General features: G+C 34.4%; 1 protein-coding gene across 1 annotated transcript in view; it reads right to left on the reverse strand.

Annotated features, from left to right (window-relative positions):
* Tnks (tankyrase) overlaps positions 1–20,294 on the reverse strand; it is a 148,735-nt gene that overhangs the window by 67,853 nt on the left and 60,588 nt on the right. The window contains exons 4-5 of the mRNA XM_020152882.2: positions 8,147–8,183; positions 7,357–7,432 (exon numbers count right to left, since the gene is read on the reverse strand). Coding sequence (XP_020008471.1) covers positions 7,357–7,432; positions 8,147–8,183 — 113 coding nt within the window. The remainder of the gene's footprint in view (positions 1–7,356; positions 7,433–8,146; positions 8,184–20,294) is intronic.

Below are 20,294 nucleotides of genomic sequence, written 5' to 3' on the forward strand. Positions count from 1 at the left end.
AGAGCATGAGCAAACAGAGAATGTAGCCAGGAAGCAGCTCACACTAACAACCAAATATATTGACACCTTGATCCCAAAACTGTGAGAAATAAATTTCTGTTGCATAAGTCATTCTATCAACAGTATACAGTCCAAAATAAGTAAGATATGAGGTCACTGGCACACAATTAATCAAGAAATTAATAGTTCATATTGTGGCCAAAAAACATTTTAACAATGTGAATTTAAAACTACTGATAATTCCAGAATTTAAAATCCATAATTAGCACTTCACTTTCTTCTTGCTGCTTCTTATCTGGCTGAAAGTATTCCCCCCTTTGCTTTCCACCTTAGCAAAGCTTTTTACACAGGAAAATCCCCCCTTAAAGGGATTTAAGAATTTTTGCAGAGCACTACGATCAAGTGCTGTTACTTAAACAGTCTCTTCAAGACAAAGATATTACAGGGTTGTTTTAACTACCTTTATTATGTAATATTTGATACATTAAAAACATGTGAGATAGGGCAGAATGCTAACACACCCACCCACTTACACCATTCAATTGAAGAACTAGAACATCAGTAGTACCACTGAAGCTACCTTGCATGTTTTTTCCTGACCTGTCTCCTTTGCCACTCTGTCAGATAGATGTTTCTTCAGCTATTGCTGCAGCTTAATCTACCTTATTAAGATAAAGTTTGGTTTACTTGTAGAGGTAAGATAAAAGCACTTCAAACTTAGATTATAACAATTTTAAAAGCAGATGCTTAAGTGTCACTTTAATAATCTGGCATCTAAATAAATACATAACAATGAATTAAACTCAAAGCCAAATGATTTAGTAGCTGCCCCCTCCTATTATCAACTAGCCTAATGTGGAAAACTGCAAGAAACATGTGCTTCTGGATATGAATGCTGGGAACCCAAGGGTGGAGGAAGGCAGTTAAATAGAGGTAAATTGATAACTAAGTTTAACTGCCTGCTTTTTAACACTGTGGTCCTCTTACACTCAAATATCATTTCTCAAAGAGAAATGGCATGGTTGGCATGGGTACTAATTATCCACACCAGCAGAAATGTCATGCTTGACAAAATAGAGATTGTTTTAGTAGAAGTGATTCCCTAATGAAAAATAAAAAAGACATTTACAAGCCCTTATTGTTACAAAGTGAACATACACAAGCATAAAGATTTTATACAATATATCCCAACATAAGTAGGCAAGAAAAGTTGAGCTAAGGGATTTCTGCATTATAGTCAGACAGGCATTGCTCATCAAGATGTACTCTAAAGAAGCAATCGGATTAGGTACATAATTAAACCTAAAGTACTTGAAGAGTTCCCTGATGTAGACTTAATGTATTTTGACCTTCTTGTATCCCAAGTAACACCTGAACTATGATCCATAAAAGTTGGAAGCTGAAAAAAAAAATGGTGTGACCTTTTACCTAGCAAGATTTGGCAAAAATGAGGGGAATGATAAGAACACAAAGGACCAGGGGAAGAGGGTTCTATATAATCTTTGTTTTAGATACCGTGAGTGAGTGTTCTACTCAGTGTGATGCTACACACTCTAAAGCAATCCAACTCTGTGTTACCGGTAATTACTACTAAGTCCACTGAAAAATAAATAAAATATATTATATACAAGCTTGGGATGTTAGAATTGAAAGTTCACATGATGCAAACCCTTGGTAGCTTATAACAGTTATAATTTAGTGTGGTTTTCTAGATTTAAGTTCCTGGTTTTTTTCACAGAACACTGTGACCCCAAGAGATGCACATGATTTTCTATCTATCTGTCTGTCTGTCTATCTATCTATCTATCTATCTATCTATCTATCTATCTATCTATCTATCTTTGCTGAGGGCAAAAAAAAGCAAATAATAAACTGTAAGACAAATCTGAAATAACTGAGCATACCTTAAGAAGTGAATATATTTGGAACATAGTTTAAAATCCTTACTTATTCTAAGAATCACTTTCGGAGACCTATCTGAAAAAAAGATACACTCTTGCTTGTTAGATAATAATCCCTGAGTTTTATTTTATTTTATTAAAGTAAGATATTTCAGTTATCTCCTCACAGACAGCAAACCACCCCAACAGTGGTATATTACCTGGGCAGTCTTGCTCTATGTGGTATGAGATAGGGAGCTAGGATTGGTGATGTCACCTGGAAGTTGGACTGGGAATGCAAATGAGGCTATAATGCTTGTGAGGCCTGGACAGTTAGAATCACTTACAAGCTTGACTGTCAGCTCAGGTTGGGTCTGTTGGCAAGGCTCAGTTCCCCATGTGGACTGCACTACATGTCTACTTAAGCTGCCTCATGGTATGGTAGCTAGGTTCCAAGAAACACTCTAAAAGCAAGAAGCTAGGAGCTGTCAGGCCAGTTCAGGGGCTTGTCTTAGAATGTTCCTAGCATAATTTCCACCTTATTGCATTCATAAAAGCTGTTCCAGGCTAACATGAGAGTCAGAGTGGGGAGGAGACTAGATAAAGATATGGGGAGTATTCATAGAAACAACATACATGTAATGATTGTTAAAATCCTGCTCATAAGGGAGGGGACTGTTGGCCAAGAATAATGAGAAATTCCACTCACATTACAATATGACAAATGTATCAACCCCAAACTTAAATACAGACACAAAAAATTACACCAATCTTGCATTTTCCCTGAGCTTCACTGGGTACACTGTGGAATTCAAATAAGCACAATGGCATTATTTCAGCCAAGTATCAATTTTTAATGAATGCGTATTTTTAAATGGCTATATATCTCAAAACTTCTGAATTTGTAAGCTGCTAACTTAAACAAATTTATTTGTCAAATGTGATGCTGGGTGGAGAGAAGGGAAGGTCCAGCTCCAAAAGAAAGAATTCAATTACATACTCTGTAGATTACCTAGTAACCTATAGCTTATTTTATTTAAATGCTACCTGGGACTGAGCTTGGATAATAAGGAAAATTTAAGAAGGGACATAGAGAATGCTGGAATATGTATGTGTTCCAATCTAAATATGTTCAGAAGCTTCAAAAAATTTATCAAAGGAACAGGGATCTAATTTACTGAGGTTGTTGGGCTGATGAAGTAGCTCAAGTGGTACTACCATAAGGCCCTGAGTTCAAACCCCAGTACAGCCAAAACAAAACAAAATAAAACCCAAAGGACACTGAGGTTCTGCTATGTGCTACAAACTGAACCAGGCATATGGCTCATATTATTTGAAGACTGAATTCTACTTTATTTCTCCTTAATTTCCATTTGAAAGTAATTTTTAAACACTTTACTTTTCTGTTTCCAGGCTCTTATTCATTGTTAATTTATGGAAGGAAACATTTACATAGTAGAAATCTGACATTTACAGCAAGCTTTCAGTTAATTTTTCTGTATTAAATCAAGCACTTCCAATTGCCTGCTCATCTAAATTTGTAGTTTCCTACAGAAAACCACTCATGTCTAAATACTAATGCTTTAAAAATAAAAAGGCCAGGGGAAAACAAAACAAAACAAACCTTACCTTCACTCTATACTTTATAACTGTATCACAACAGAAAGAATATTACATCTTTTTTAGCACATTAGCTTTAATGTCTTGGTTAATGTCTTAATCATCCTATCACTAATATGACCTCCATGTAAAGCAAGTACCATTAACCATATATTTATTTATTTCCCATGACATTTAGAATGACCCATACTTGGTAGATATTGAGTTTTAGTTAAATGAAAAAGTGAAAGAATAAAGAAACCTGAAATACTAGAAATTGTATTGAACAATTTATTTTAAGAAGCATCAACCTTGTATGTAAAAATACATATCATCCCCATTTAGGAATTACATATAATCTATAACCCCACTTATTACTTGTTATGATAATGAGGGTATAGATTAAGGACATTTGTTTTGGAAGAAGATAAAGTAAAGAAAGGGGAAAATAAAACGAGGGACCATGAAGAACTCTCCAGAGGGTTGAAGGTTAAGATAAATTTTAAGATGTACTCAAATATTTTATTATGAAAATATTATAAAACAAGAGAATAGTACTATCTTAAATTCAGAAACCAAAACAAGTATAGAACATCTGAATAATTTTTAATAAAACATCTGATATTGATAGAAAATACTGTATCAAGGGAGATTAAAGATACAGAAATTTAAGTTTGAATCTATTTTACTACATTCATGGTTGCATTTTACTACAATTAGGAGATATGGAATGTAATAGTCAGAATGGATAGGAGAAGGAAGAAAGAATAAATTATATTTACGCCCTTATATTTCTAAAGTAGTCATCATTAAAGCATGCATATCATTGTCTGAAGTTTTAGAACAAAATATTTTTTAAATGTTCTGTCTTTATTTTAAGGGAAAAAATGAAATTCCTAGAATAGACAAGCTCTAGTTTACATATAAAATGTTAAATGAAATTATAGGAAGCAATGATTTTGATTGAGCTCATCCACTAGGACCAATACAACAAACCAAAAGTTAATCATGCTGGAGATCCATGCCAACAAGCCAAAACCAAGTTCTTTATCTGACCTTCTGAGCAATCAGGAGAGAAAGAGAATGACAGCCAAATCCCAAATGTGACTATTTTCCTCCTCTGCTTATAAAGCCAGCCATCTCTGATCAACTCAGCTCAGCTCAACAGAATACTCTCTATTTTATAGAATGAAGTGTTACCCAATTCTAGAATCACAAATAAAAGTCAATCATAAATAAATGTGTGTGGGCTGGAATTTTTTTTTTTAAGACAGCATTTTGCTGTGAAGCCCAGATTTGCCTCAAACTCTTGATCCTCCTGCCTTAGCCTCCCTGAGTGCTGGGATTATAAGAGGTACAATGTGATTCCTGGCTTTAATCTAAATTTATTGTAGTTTTGTTTTTTGAAAAAAATAAAAGCATAATCTAAAATATAAAGTATGTAAAACTTTATTGTTACTTCACTATTTTCAGAATTCTACAGGTTATAAAAACAAATGTCAGTGGGAAATCAAAATAGTAATCATTGATATATTGCCTAGTTAGATAATCACCAAGTCACAGTATACTGAATTACAAGACTAATTAATATTACACTCTTGTTGTATAATCTGACACACTACATTAAAAAGAAATGCTAAAGTCTCAAACCCCTACACATCTCTAGGCAAATTCTCCACCTACAAAGCACTGTATGAAGAGCATTTCTTATCCAAAACACTACTGAATCAACATTTCTATGGCTTTTTAAATTTACAAACCAAGACCTGTAGTAACAACTAAGAGGACAGGACTCAGTTAAGCATTAAAACAGTCATCTGGAAAACCTCTAAAAAAATGATTCGATTCTGCAACATGTTCTAAAAAGAAAGTCAAGAAATAAAACTTCATATAGTTAACTATCTCACTTCTACCTTTATCTTCTCATTAATATGAAATTTGAATTCCTAATTCTAGATAAACACGTTTGAATGTCTGAAAAAATACTAAATATGTGAGACAAAGACTTGTAATCTAGCAGCTTGATTTGTGAATGTGTTTCCTAGATACTACCAGCAAGAAAGTTAACGATACTGCCATGACTAAGGGCTCTTATCCCAATCTCCACGAACACTGAAAACATCTACCACTTTGAGACTTTACTGCAAATGATACATATTAACAAGAATTATTTTGTGTCATAAATGAGGATAAAATCTAAATGTGGATACTGTTCAATCTAAATTACAAAAATTTTGTTTGCATTTCGCATACAGATGAGAATTGCAAATGATTCCCTGTGATACATGCACAGCACTAAAGCCTAATAAATGCTTAAGTTTAATTTTCTCTTTCTATCTGATTTAATTTGAAAAACTGATAGTCTGTAAGAGCATATTTTAGAATATGACTGCATTATTTCTATATTAGGAATCCTCCCAATGTAGTATTTGAGGTATATTCTTAAAATTTTTCTACATGTTAAAACATCAATTCTCCTTTATGTTTCAATGACCCAGAATAAATTAATAGAATACAAAGTAATAATAATAACAGAAAGTATAATATCTCCCATCCACATACTTACTAATTTTCTAAATTGCAAAAGATAGCAATACTTTTCTCATTCAGGATAAAATGTTTATTGGGGAACAACAGAGTCTTAGCATAAGCTGCTGCTGCACATGTAGTGCCAAGGCTTGATTCTGTGAAAAATACAAAGATAACTAACAATAGCAGAAGAAAAAGACATATGAATAACTACGAGTTAAGGAAGTCTGTGGCAAATATCACAGAGTAATACAGAAAAGGAGCCACAGAATTTGAGTGAGGAATACATTGGTTCCAGTGATCACGATCTTTATAATTATGATTTTTTTTGCATTAGAAATGGGGCTGTCAGGTATAACCATGAGGATGGAAGAACGAAGCTGCGGTTAGAAAGTCTATGGAAAACTGAAGTAGGCTAGGCTCTAAAAGATTCACCTAAAACCCAGAGCTGCACAGATGAGAAGGCCCTATTCTAGAAGTCATAGACATTGCTTTATTTGCTGAGAGGATCCAAATAAAATATGGAACTCAAGTACCCGCATGAGTGTTAAAATACCTAAAGCAACTTCAAAACTAAAGGAAAAATGAACACTTAAAAACACCTTCCCAAAGTAAGTAATAGTACTGGAGTACATCTTTGCTACTTTACAGCAGAGTGCTTTATTTTTCAATCTATTATGTAAATCATTGCAAAATTTGGCAGTCAATTACCATAGGCATCACTTGGGTCTACATTTATTCAGCAAGAATACGAAGCAAATAATGACAGTGCTAGCTAGGCATTTTATATATTGCCTATATATAATGCAAAACATTTCTCCCTCTTTTAATCTATTTTCTTTCAATATACCACAATTAAAAATAATAATTAAAAAGCAGAGCTGCTATACAGATCTGAAAAAAAATTATTAATATTTTCTCAGCTTTAATGGAAAAGTAGTGACATCCAGCAAACAAATCTTCAAATAAGAAATTAAAAATGTCCTAACAAAAATGAGTAAATAGAACATAAATATTTCCAATTTCCATTGTCATAAATGGAAAGTATATGCTGTTAATTTCACTCACTGACAGTGCTGCAATTCCATGTAACAAACAACTTTCAGTCTATGACAATTAAGAGAAAAGGCTTACTTAATTAAGATCCATGCTTCCCAGGCTCTGTGAATATGTCAGAATTGCCAATAACAGAGCAGCATTTCATTTTACAGTGAAAAGATTCCAGCAAAATATAGCCATATATATGCATGTATATGCATGTATACACATACATGCATGTCTACTTCAAAAAAACCCACTATAAAGCTAGAAGAAATGACTGAAGGAGATTACATTTTAAACAACTCACCTTTCGCCCATCACTTGCATGGCAATTCACATTTAGAGGAGTCAGTAAAGCCATCAGTTTTTCTTCATTACCACTCCTATAAAAAGGTAGTAAGTCAATTCCTATAAAATTATAGAGCTTCTTAAGAATATTTATGGATTTTTTCATACAGTGGAAAATAATAAGGGTTTTGCTTTAACTTTTGTATGGGTCACAATGAAGCTCTTAAAATATTTCATTCACTTAATCTCGCTCCTGCTAGTCATCAGGTAGTGGCATATCACGGATGATGTGGCTGTCTGCATTTTTGTTTATTAATCCAAATTAAGTCACCTCTTAATTACAATCAAACTTTATTCTGATAATGATCTAAAATATTGGAGTTAAAAAATACATACAAATTCTTTAAAGAGATAACAAATTAAATTATACACAACCAAGAAAAGAAACAACAACAAAAAAAGACGAGGATTTTAATATTTATGTCCCTCATTCAAGCAAAAGAAGATATAGGCGTTTAAACACTCCAGGAATATCACTGAAAGGCTGGGCAACTAAGGTTTGCAGGCACCTTAAGAAATGTTCCAAATAAAATAAACCTTACAATCATCATGTTAGTGAAAGATTTTGTCATTATATTCAGTAACCACATAAAATAAAGTACACAAATATTACTATAAGCTCTTATCCCCACTACTGCTTAAACCCAAGCAAGACAATAACATGTTATAATATTTGTAGTCCTCTACCTGCCCTCCCCCTTTATCCCTTCAACGCATTATACTCACTTAAAATGAATGGAATCACTTACCTAGCAGCTTCTAGGAGTTCGTCTTTCTTGTATTCACCTAGATGATTGCAAAATATCATGCTGTTAGCATTTGGCAGAAGACAGATTAAGAAATGCAGTAGGCTGCAAATAGAGAATTAAATAGAGAAGAACAGAAAAAGAGAGTCCACACCCCGCTGGGTGATGGAGCTGTGACGTTAGCCAGCTTGTGAAGGCAGCATCACCAGTGCCTTGGAGACGGGCAGCAAATTGACGCAGCTTCTTGTCCAATCCTCAGATGAAATAGCTTTCTTCAGACAACCAATGAATGCTAAATCTCGTGTCCAGAAACACATTCCCTCTGATAACAGCATGCCAGCTGAAGACAATGTCCCCTCCCCCTTTCCTATTCAGGCTGTCACAGTAAACTTGTGAAGCACAATACATTCTGAGACAAAAGCAAAATAATGTGGTTCTTTAAAGGTACAAATTACTAGTCTTCAAAAAACTAGTTCTACTTGTAATGACATGGAAAGTTTTTTTTTTATTAATTACCACCACTGAGCTTTTATAGCAGTAGAAAATGCAAATATGAGAACCACGAAGCCTGTGCCTCGACAAGAAAGGTCTGTAGACAAGGAATACGTGAACTACGTACCAAATGCTATGAACCTCTTGCAGACAGTGCTCCAAAACCAAAACAGGGAATACATTTTTATACGGCAATAATATTTGAATGTGCTTTATCCTTTATACATTATACAACTTCAATACCGAATTTTACAAACAATAATTCTTAAACATAGTTTTTTAAAGGAGTTTGGAGTTTCCGAGAATGAACATATCCAGTTATCGTGATGTGGGTAATTTTCCCCTTTTATTTTTTCACAATGGATTCTCAAAATGTCTCAGACTAAAAACACAAATATAATTAAAAATCTTCCATAGCCTACTTTTAGAGTACTCAAAGATCTAACAAGTTTCTTTTGCAAGCAAGCTCAATTGAAGGACAATGAATCTTAATAATACAGTGTATGTTCATTCAATAAATAAAAAGAACAGCCAGGACTATGATTCAGCTCTCATACACTGACTCAGTTTGCTTTATCAAATAATTACATAAAGTGTTTTAACAAAACATTGAAAAAAATTCAGGATAGACATAAGAAATTAAATGAAAAGGTTATAATTCTAATAAGAAATAACCTTGGGTTATTTTTTTTTAAATCTTACTTTTAAGTATGAACTACTTTAAATTTTGTTTTTATTTTGCTATAAAATGCATCGTATTGATACAAATACTATGAAGATACTTCAGGACCACTAAGCACATGTTCAAATGCCGTAATTCATTATTAGCAAATATTCTTCCCCTTTAACTTTGTCTTGCCTCTTGGTTTAAGATTAGCTAAAAAAGTAGAGACTATACACAGATAAGGAGCTGTTTAATATCTATTCTCTTTTCAGGGACTTTTGTATACCAAAAAAGCCACAGGTGCGGCAATACTCATCAGTAAGTTAGAATGCACACTTTCATTACCATAGAATTGGTCTCTCCAATTTCAAACAAATTGTACTCCAGATTCTTTAATAATTAACAGTGTAAAAGTAATATTATTATATCCTCTAGCCAATAAAGCTCAAAGCTAGGCTTACTTTTATTAAGTATTTTAGGTAGCAATATGGAAGTTAAATATTTTTGGCAGGAACATGGAAGTTAGAGAGTCAATTTAAAAAGTCCCTGGTGAGGAAAATGGCATAATCCTTACTCTCAAATGCCGGAAGAGTCAAGAGCTAAGTAAATCAAATTAGGGAATATATCTGTAAGTCATTCACTCACTTGAAAGTCCTATATACCAGATTTGAAAACAAGACCCTATCATCTCTGACCTCAAGGAGTATTATTCTATTAAAGGAGACAGACAAGTGAACAAATGATTACTACAGATTATGAAAAAAAATCTTCTGAGATGCTATCAGGAGTTTACTGGCTATTTTAAAAGGGATTAATAAGGGGCAGGGTAGTTGTGTATTAAGTAATCCTTCTTGGAAGAGGAGAAAATAGAGCAGTTTTGAGTAGCCTTTGGGTGAATAAGCATGGGGGAGAAGGAAGCAACCCCCAAGAAATAAATGAGAAGGGAAATGGTAGCTCTATAAATCTGAAGCAAAGGACATCTGCTGGGAAGTGAGTAAGGATGAGGCAGAGAATAAATGAAAGGATAGTCAAAATTCCTCTACGCTAAGAAGTATGAACTCTGTTCTGAAAGCAATGAGAAAATATTGAAGTATTTTACAAGGGGCTTGTAAAGCATATTTAAATATCTGCAAGTTTTGTGATTACATAATGTATTGCCAAACTCCAATAAACATTTGTTGGGAAGGCAGCCTGAGGGAAGGAAGGGATTGGGATCTGACAATAAGTATACGTTACTTAATATACAGTTAAAAAACACTAATACTGTGAACTAGAAGTGGCTACTACTGAAATTTAAGTCATAGTGAAACATGACTCCAATAAGCTAGGTAATGCAACCACAAACTATCTGGGATCTTCAAAGTTCAAATCAGTCTCCCTACATAAACTTCTCATTGTGTATAGCTTATTGATATTTTCACCAAAAGGCACATTTTTGCAGAAATATTATTCCTTCCTGGATAAGCTGATAATAAGCCAAAGCTTTCAAAAGGAAATATATAACTACATCCAACAGAGCCAGACACAGGCATTACAAATGACTTTCTACGCGTACTGTTAGAGATCCTAGTACTTTAATCAGCTTTTCTGCAATACATTCCAACATCCACTATCTGGTGCCCAAGGACCACAATCCATAAACAGCCGAAGCCATTTTTCAAATGCTAGCTTACAGAAACGACTAACATAATGAATTTAGAGCCCTCATATACTCTGACGACAAATTTGAGCTACTTACTTAATAGCCAAGCCACCAGATCTATTTCATTTTAGCTGAGAAACCAAAAATATTCTGGCTGAGACTTTGATCTCCATGGAGCATTTATATTCTTTAATAACATCCAGATAAAGAGTAGCAATAGATCAGCTAGAAAGGAAACTAGGCAATTACAGTCAAGATAATAGCAGCTAGAAATGGAGAAAATAAATGGCTTAAAACTTATTGTTTGGTTAGAAAAAAGTGGGATAAAATAAGCAAGCCACAAAGTTTACTTTCTGAAGTGTAAATCATCACTATTATCAAATAATTAACAATATATGTAACGATAAGCACGCCCACACAGATGTACAAATTAATGTTTAATAAAGGTATGTTATCAGAATCAAGGTTAAAAACAGTAATCCTCTTTGTATTTCTGAGGTAGTTAGAAATAACTTATTTTTCGCTTACTTGTATGGGCAAAATTACCTCTTCAATAAAAATTTTTTAAAAACTTACAGAAATAAAATAGAAGTCATGATTATTGACTTATCTCAATTTCAACATTGTAAGGGGCTTTTGCAGCTTCAACTAACAGGATCAAACTAGACTTGGTTTTGTAAAAAGGAGTCTTTTGGTTTTTTTTGAGATGGACTAACACAAAAAGATTATGAACATGGAATCACAAATTCTTAAGGCAATAAGGAAGGGACTAAGAAATTCTGACCTTCCTTTCTCAACTTTCACACCACACTTAATACACACCTATCAGTAACATCTTGCTGTACACGAAATGCAGGGAATGTAATTTAAAAGCCACCTTTCTCCATATCAGCTCACCCCCAATTTCAGAATAGCTCTAAAAGGCTATTTACAACATACTCATTTACAGTTAATGACAGTGGTGCCAAAGCTGTTAAATGGGCTAAAAGGTTTAACCGAGTATTATCCACTAGTCTGTCAGACTCTGAACTAGACTAATATGTGAGCATGAAACCACCACTTTGGAAGTGATGTAAGCTAAAAAGAAGAGAAACAAATAATAAAAGAAAGAAGATACTTTTACAAAGCTTCAAAAAGTTAAGATACTAATGCAACAAGCCAAAACTTCCTATCACGACTGTAAAGCATTTGAACTTTTCAAATCAGTTTGTAAACACGGGCCATTGGGCCAAGGGAAAATCAATGAAGAAAATTCATTTTGGGTCTATTCAAATGATCAATGCATTTCTCATTTCCCACAGCAAGCTTTAATTTCTGCACTTACTAGATATCTCAAGGGAAGAAATATGTAAAGGCTTTAGTCAAGAATCTCAAAAGCCAAGTTAATGTAGGGACTCCTGTGTTGCTAAGTACTAAGCAGTATCATGAGGTGATCATTCTGATATAGATACCTTTTTCATCAAGGTACCAACAAATACAAGAAATTAACTGATTTTGTAGCTAAAGCCACAGCTTACTGGGGGAATAAGTTATTAATTTAGGTGACAAATTTCATTGTGTTTTTACTAACAGATTTTAAAATTCAGAACTAGCTATGTGATTATGGAAGGAATTTTGCTACAACACCAGGAAAAAAAAATTTAATCTCAAAAATTAAAACCAGGTCTTCCACCAAAACAATATTCAGACAGATTAACATTCTATTATATGGAAACACAGGATGTAGGAATACTTGAACTATTGTTTTAACTCTGGAGTCTTCCATGAATATTGTCAGGACAAACAGGGAAGGCATGGTAGCTCATACATGTGATCCCAGCTACTTGGGAGGTGGAAATGGGGAAGTCTGTGGTTCAAGGCCAGGGTAGGCAAAAAGTTAGTGAGAGCCCATCTTAATCAATAAGTTATGGGTGGTACGTGCTGTCATCCCAGCTATCTATGTGTGGAAGGCCATAGGCAGAAGGATCATGAGTCTGAGACTCGCCACAGGTAAAAACCTGAGACCCTACCTGAAAAATAAAGCAAAAAAAGGACTGGTGAGGCAATACACGTGGTAGAACACTTGCTTAGCAAGCACGAAATCCTGAGTTCAAACATCAGTACCACCAATATTGATCAACATGCTGATTTTATATAATTTGATTTTCACAATTTATTAAACAATGTATCCCATTCTTCCTCATCTTCCTAATACATACCATAAACTCAGCATCACTCATTTTCCCCAAATACTCTGTGCATTTTGCTGAACTACTTTGCTCATGCTGACAATTATCAAACTTCCAATCTATCTCCGCATATTAAAATGTCTGGCCAAGCTTACATATGACTTCCTTCATCAAATCACTTGATGGTGTTAAAATTTTAGGCAAGTGATCTTGGCTATTCTGGGTATTAATCATGTATAAAATTTGAGTATCAAGCTACTTTCTTGCTGAGCCTGCTCAAATTATATTTATCACCATAAAAAGTTAAGGCAGAAGTCTGGAACCTCTGGTAACTTCATGGAATTCTGTAAAAACTATAAGCAAAAATTTTAGTTTATGTTCAAATGTGTAAAGTGTTTTCTCCTAGAGAGTGGGTCTAAAGATGTTTTTGTTAACTAATAAAAGTAGTCCATGATCCAAAAATTATTTCTCTGATCTAAATCTTCTATTTACATATACAGATAGATATACACTGCCCTCCCTGACCAAAGGTAAATTCAATGCTTTAAGAACACACAGCATAATAGCTCTGCTACCTCCTAAAAATGGTTCTCAATGATTTTTTCCTCAACAAACCTGCCTGCTGATACTAATACAGGTGACAGACTTACATTAGCACAGCTGTGCCCTGCAGTAAGTTAAATGTGCAAGAGATGGTGTGTGGGTTTGGTGCCATCTGTGGTATGCTAGCTCTAATTCCATTGCTTTTCTCCTACTGATTTAGGGCTTAGGGACTGAACAGTCATATTGTGTTTGGCATACTGTACATAGTGAATATATATTTGTTAAATGAATGATGTAGTTCAAAGGAGAATTAATAAATGAATGGTGTAAAAATGAAGTCTTAAATAAGAAAGATTATGTCTATGACAATACCTTTAACCAGATTTCACCAAAGTCAATTACCTTAACTCTGAGCAATAGATTTAGTTATGCTTTTGGGGGGAAGTAAGAAAAAGAGAGGGAAGGGAAGGAGGGAGGGGGAGGAAGGGGGGGGAGAGAAAGAGAGAGAGAGAGAGAGAGACAGAGAATGAATATATTTCCAAGACTTTGTAAGTCAAGCACAAAACATACAAAGAAAAAATGCAATCAACACAATAATCACAATGAAGCAAGAGTTCTTCCATCATTCAAAAAGTATGGTACTTCCACACTAACTAGCAATTCCTTAGGACTATATGTTTGTCATAAGAAGTAGAGGTACCTTACAAAACTTTAGTGCTTCAGTAGGTTGAAGCATTCAAAAGGGCAAAGTATCCTGATAAAAAGCAGGAACTGCAGGGAAGCAATTTTCTTTTCAAAGATAACAGTGTGGTTCCTATAAATCACAATATGCTTTGTGCATATATCCTCACAGCTCTGAGACTACAGGTACTCCATCCAAAACACTCTCTTAAATAAAGAGATCAATTTTGTTTACTGGTTTGATCCAAAAATGAATTTTTTGAGATGACCATTTTAATATAAGTATAATATTTCACATAAAATAATATAAAGTATTTTTGAGTATTTTTTATTTCTATTCTTTAATGGACTTATATTCCTTCCATGAATTTATTAACAACCCTCATATAAAAATCCTTACTAAAAAGTTGCTGCCATAAAAAATTAACTCTTTTGGAATACTCAAGGGTTAAATCACTTCAGATTGACAAGTTTTCAAGATAACTATTAATTTAGCATTTGGATTTTTCTGTTCTCCATAGAATTTCTTTCTGAAATATTATTATCTACTTCTATGTGTTCAAAATGGATTATTCCAAACATAATATAGCTTTTCTTGACATTCCAGGGCCAATTATAAAACTTCCATCAGACTATACACTAATGTAGCAATTCTCTCTGGATCTACTAAGTGGCACAGGGATATTTGCCCTTCTCCAAAATGGCTCCAGAATGCTGTGTATCTTATTAATTTTAAATACATAATTTATGTCCCTTTTCCTTTGTGTTAATGAATCTGTTTCCTTTTAATTTTGAATGTGTAAAAAATGCTATGTAGTAGAAATATAATGTAAGCCATATATGTAATTTTAAACTTCTGATTAGCTATGTTAAAAAAAATAGGTAAAGAAACAGAAACTTAGTAGTATGTTTTATTTAATCCACTCTATCCAAAATATTATCACTTCGACATGGAGGACTAGGCCCATTTCTCATGTTTAATAGCCAGCTGTAACTAGTGGCTAACTGTATTTCAACAGTGCACATCTAACCTACCACGAGCTAGAAGACAACAGTAAAACTAATCAGTAAGCAGTAAAACTGTTACTATGATAGGAGCAAATTTTCTGTGAGTGAGAGAGTGAGGAGGGCTTTCCTTAGTGTAAGGAATTTCAGAGATTCAGACCATGACTTCTGGACGTTTATATGGTAGGTGGGGAGTGATGAGTAGGAGACAGAACAGAAGGGAAGAGAAAGAGAAAGGAGTAGGAAAGGAGGAAGAGTTGTAAAAGGAGAGGTAGGGATGAGGCTTGGAAGGGGAAAATTCAATCAAAAAGTTCTTGAGGTAGGAAGACTCAACGAAGGCTAGAGAAGACTCAGAGGTCTGACTGAAATAATACAAAAGTGAGGTTTGTAAAGATGGATGCAATACTGATGAGAATTCTCTGATACTGAGGACTGATGAATGTTTGCAACATGCTTCAGGATCCAGAGAAAGAGAGCAGTGGTGTCAATGATGACAGAGGCAGCACGAGTTTTTGAAAAGTCTACCTCACTCAGATGCGCATGCCAAAAAGTGACTAAAAGTATGCTTCAAGTGTCAAACACACTATCTATCACTTTTACTCAAACTTGCAGAGACGAACAACCCTACCAAAAGAAAAACAGAGCCTCTGTAGTGACTCTGAAGTCCTGGGCAAGGGACCAAAGGAACTGGGTAGAGTCCTCATTTCTTCCTGCTAACTCAAAAGAAATGGCAAATGCGGTGAAGTGACACCTGGCTATCCAGATGAAAAGAAAAACAAAATGTGGCCTTTCAGAACCTGAGGTTAGGGTACAGAATGCTGAAACTCAGGCAACTGAAGGTTGAATGTTACATGAACATAAAGAATACTGAATGAGGATAAATACAATGCCCTGCTATTAGAAGTCCTCCACGCCCACCCCCCTAAAAGCCAAATATTCAAATATAAAAAAGATACAAAAAAAAAAAAAAAAAGCATATCTTGGCTTATGGCATTACATCACTAGGACCTCAGATTCCATGGTTATATCTCTAACTCTAACTCTCTTTTATTCTCAAAAAGACTCTGTGATGATTATATTGGGCCTACTGAGATAGCCCAAGATAACCTCCTCATCTCAAGATCCTTAATTTAATCATCTCTACACAGCTCCTTTTATTCCATAAGGTAACATATTCACAGGTTCTGTGGAGAAGTGTGCAGACATCTTGGGGGTGGGGTGGATTACTGTGGTTACTATAGGTAATAAATGGAAGATTGAGGATTTTAACCACAAGTATTCATTAATGAATGCTTGCTCTCAAATACTGCTCTACTATTAAACAGAAAATAGATATTTCCTAAGATATTCCCCAGAACTTGCTAGAAATACAGGAAATTTTTTTCAATAAGACACATGAAATGCATTACTTAGGATTACAGCCTATGAAACAAATTTTATCTGGCATAGATATTATTTTAGAAAATGAACTGTTTGAAAAAATACATGAAGAACAGATGTAGCTACTCAATTTTTGGTTAAGTTAGCAATGAAATAAAAAACATTTTTTCTCAATAAAAATATGTTTGTATATTCTGAAAGTTAAACATTACTGAAATTCTGACTATATTAGTACTGCCTTTTGATTGCAAAAGAATTAAAATGTATTGTTTGGTAAAAGCATTTTTTATAGAAAAAATATTATGCTTTTAGCTATCAGTACTAGGGTGGAAACAAATCAGGGACAAATGTAAATCCAAACAGAAGCTAAATAGACATGTTAGTTTTATCTGCCCAAATGTCTATTACAAATGTCTAGTATTGTCACTCACCTTTGTTTTAGAGAATTATTCCTCCTCTTCTCAGATCTTGTGACTCTGGTAGAGTTCCCAATCTCAGCCCCCTGGTTCCACCCCTGGCCAATCAACCAACACATTCTACCTGCAGACCAGTGACTGATCCAAATATAGATATTTGGCTCAGAATTCTCCCTTGAGATTTTTCAGTACACACCTGGGAGACAGCCATAGAGTTGTGCCCAGAACTGTCAATGGTCATGTTCCTCAAAATGTGAAAAGCCTAAAAACACAGAAGTCATGCAGATGGAAAATGGAGGCACAGGAATCTTTTGGTGGTAAAGGATAGGACAGAGGATCAGAGAAGGGGAAGGAAAAGAACCAGAAAGAGCAGGAAGAAAAGGAAACAGGAGTAAAGGCAAGACAGCAGAGAGAAAGAGGCAGAAAGAGAGGGAGGTTACAGAAACAATCACAGTCACAGGGATGATTCAGCCAAAGTCCCTGGATCCAGCAGACCATGAAGATAAACTGATCTTTGCCTTAGGTGATTAGTTCCCTTAATGAGCAAATGTTAGGAATTTGATTTGATTCACGAGCATTCAAAATGTGCTTTGTTCACTTCCCTTTAACATCTTGCCACCTCACCACTCATAAGGGCAGCTTAACATTTTTTCTCCTTAACTTCACCCTTTATCATAAAGGTGAAGGTGGTATGTGTACATGACCATGGAAACTGCATGAAATCCTTTACCCCATATCCTTTGGAGGGGCACAGCCTGGGCCTGACTTGGGAATCACTGGTGAGTTCCAACAAACAGCATTACTTTTAGGGTCAGACATTTAAAATGAATCTGCTCTGCTATTATCTCTCTATGCCTACGTGAGTTTGACCAAGTCATTTAACCTTCCTCAGAGTTTCATGTTTCTCATTTTTAAAAACAGAAAGATAATACTTTATGGAATTGCTCTGAGGGTCAGGTATGATATAAATAAAACACCCAATAGTGCTTGCCTCACAGAAAACACCTAACAGATAATAATGATGATGATAAGAATGGGATTCAAATTTTAAAGCATTTGATTTACTAACAATTGTTTCTTATTTCTCCCTATGAGTCACCAGGGAGCTAGACTTCCTTTCCACTACTACTGTGAAAGAACTTTGATTAAAAGAACTATACTTAAAAAATCTGATAAAATAGGCTTTTCCACGCCCCACTAACTTTCTCTATAATAAAATAGCATTTATTTACATGAAAAGGGAACTGGCATTTTATCTTATTGTCCTAAAAAATTTGCTGGGTCTCTGGAACACTATAATCACAGAAGTAGAAAGCTAAAGAAACTGATATACAACATTAGTAGAGTAGAAGAAAAAGTAGAAGGTTTTAAATGATTTCTAAGAAAAGGTGAAAAATATTTTGAAGAAGATAATCAGAATAACCAAGCAGATCTATTCTATACCAAAAAGAAGCTTATTTATAAGGATAGAGCCTCACCAGGAAAATACCTACTTCCTCAATAGAAAGCAAGCTTCACTCCAAAGAAATATGTACTCATACTGAGTTTCCATATATATTTGATAATTCTTAATATTCTAACTAGTGACCTAATGAGTTCTAATCATTGTAAGAATATCCATGTCAGTAATATTAAAACATATGCTTCTACATTTCATACATATTTAGTTTTATTAGTTTTAAGCTTTATATTCACTTTAAGTTACATATAATTTTCTCATAAAGTGTATATCAAATGTGGCCTATTCTTATCAACATACACATGAACCAACCCTGCAATGGAACAATCCTTATGAAACTTAACTAATCAGTCAATATGCACCAATTCAAAGTATGAGGTTTGGGACAAATTAAAAATAAAATTAATCTAGAATTAGTACTATGTTAAATATTGAGGAAATACAAGTCTGCCTTGCTGATAATGACTAATTCCAATAGAACATGTACAAAGCAGGCCACACAAAACAATGTTTCTATGCCTGGGCATGTAATAGCTATAAAGGTGATTGATAATCTTTTCTTGGAGTGACTTATATCTTAAATAATGGTATCACCAGCCTGGCTTCCTTCATTCCTCTTAACTCCTGCACAAGGATTTCTGAACTATTAGACTGATACCTCTCTCTCTCTCTCTCTCTGTAGCCCAGGCTGGCCTCAAACTCAGGATCCACCTACAGGCCTAGTCTATTTCTCCAGTAACATTTAATACAAGCCTAAAACCTATAGGAAGCCTCTCCTAATTCCCCCAAATTACTCTCAAGACCCTTCTGGGATGTGTCCTTCCTTGAGACAAGTAAAGTAAATTTAACTTTGATGAGCTAAGGTTTGTCTTCTAAGAGTTCATATGTTGAAAGCTGGGTGCTTGGTACAGCAATATTGAGAAGTGGTGGGATCCTTAAGAGGTGAGGCTTAGTGCATCACTGGGGGTATTCCCCTTGTAAAAGAACAATGCTGGTATCTCAGAGCACATTCCCTTGAGAATGGGTTATTAGAAAAGAAGAGCAGGTTGGATCTCTGAATTTCTCTGGCTCTCTATCTCACCATATGATCACTCTCACATGGATTCACTGTGATGCAAAGGCTATGAGGCCCTCACCAAAGTTGAGCAGGAGCTGGTGCCATGCTCTTGAACCTCCCAATTGTGAGCTAAATAAACCTCATTTATTTTTTATTTAAACAAATTACCCAGCCTCTGCAACAAAAAACAAACTAATATAGTTGACCACTGGTATGTTCCTAGTGGTCGTTGATGGCATTAAACAAAAGATATGCATATATACATGCATATTATAATCACCTTGTGGTAATATTTCCTATCTATGTTAAAAGTCCTTACACTAGTTGAATACATGAACATTGGACTTCTGTTCAGTTGCTATTACATATTTTACTCAATTAAAAACTTAAAAGTATGCTCTGCCTACATTTATTTTTCTTATACGAAATTTTGCACTATTTCAAACAAAAGATCATTACTCATTTCTTGCACATAACTTATTTTATATTCTATTAGTAAAGGATTCTCTATATGACCTCTAAAAACATGAAAAATTCCCACTTTATGTTGTTCACCACTTATGATTTTTCCAGCATTTTCCAGAAAAAAGGTAGGTGAGAATATCAAATTCTTTGCATAAAATGAAAAGTTACATATTTGATTA

This window comes from Castor canadensis, chromosome 14 (genome assembly GCF_047511655.1).
Source record: "Castor canadensis chromosome 14, mCasCan1.hap1v2, whole genome shotgun sequence".
NCBI lineage: Eukaryota > Metazoa > Chordata > Mammalia > Rodentia > Castoridae > Castor > Castor canadensis.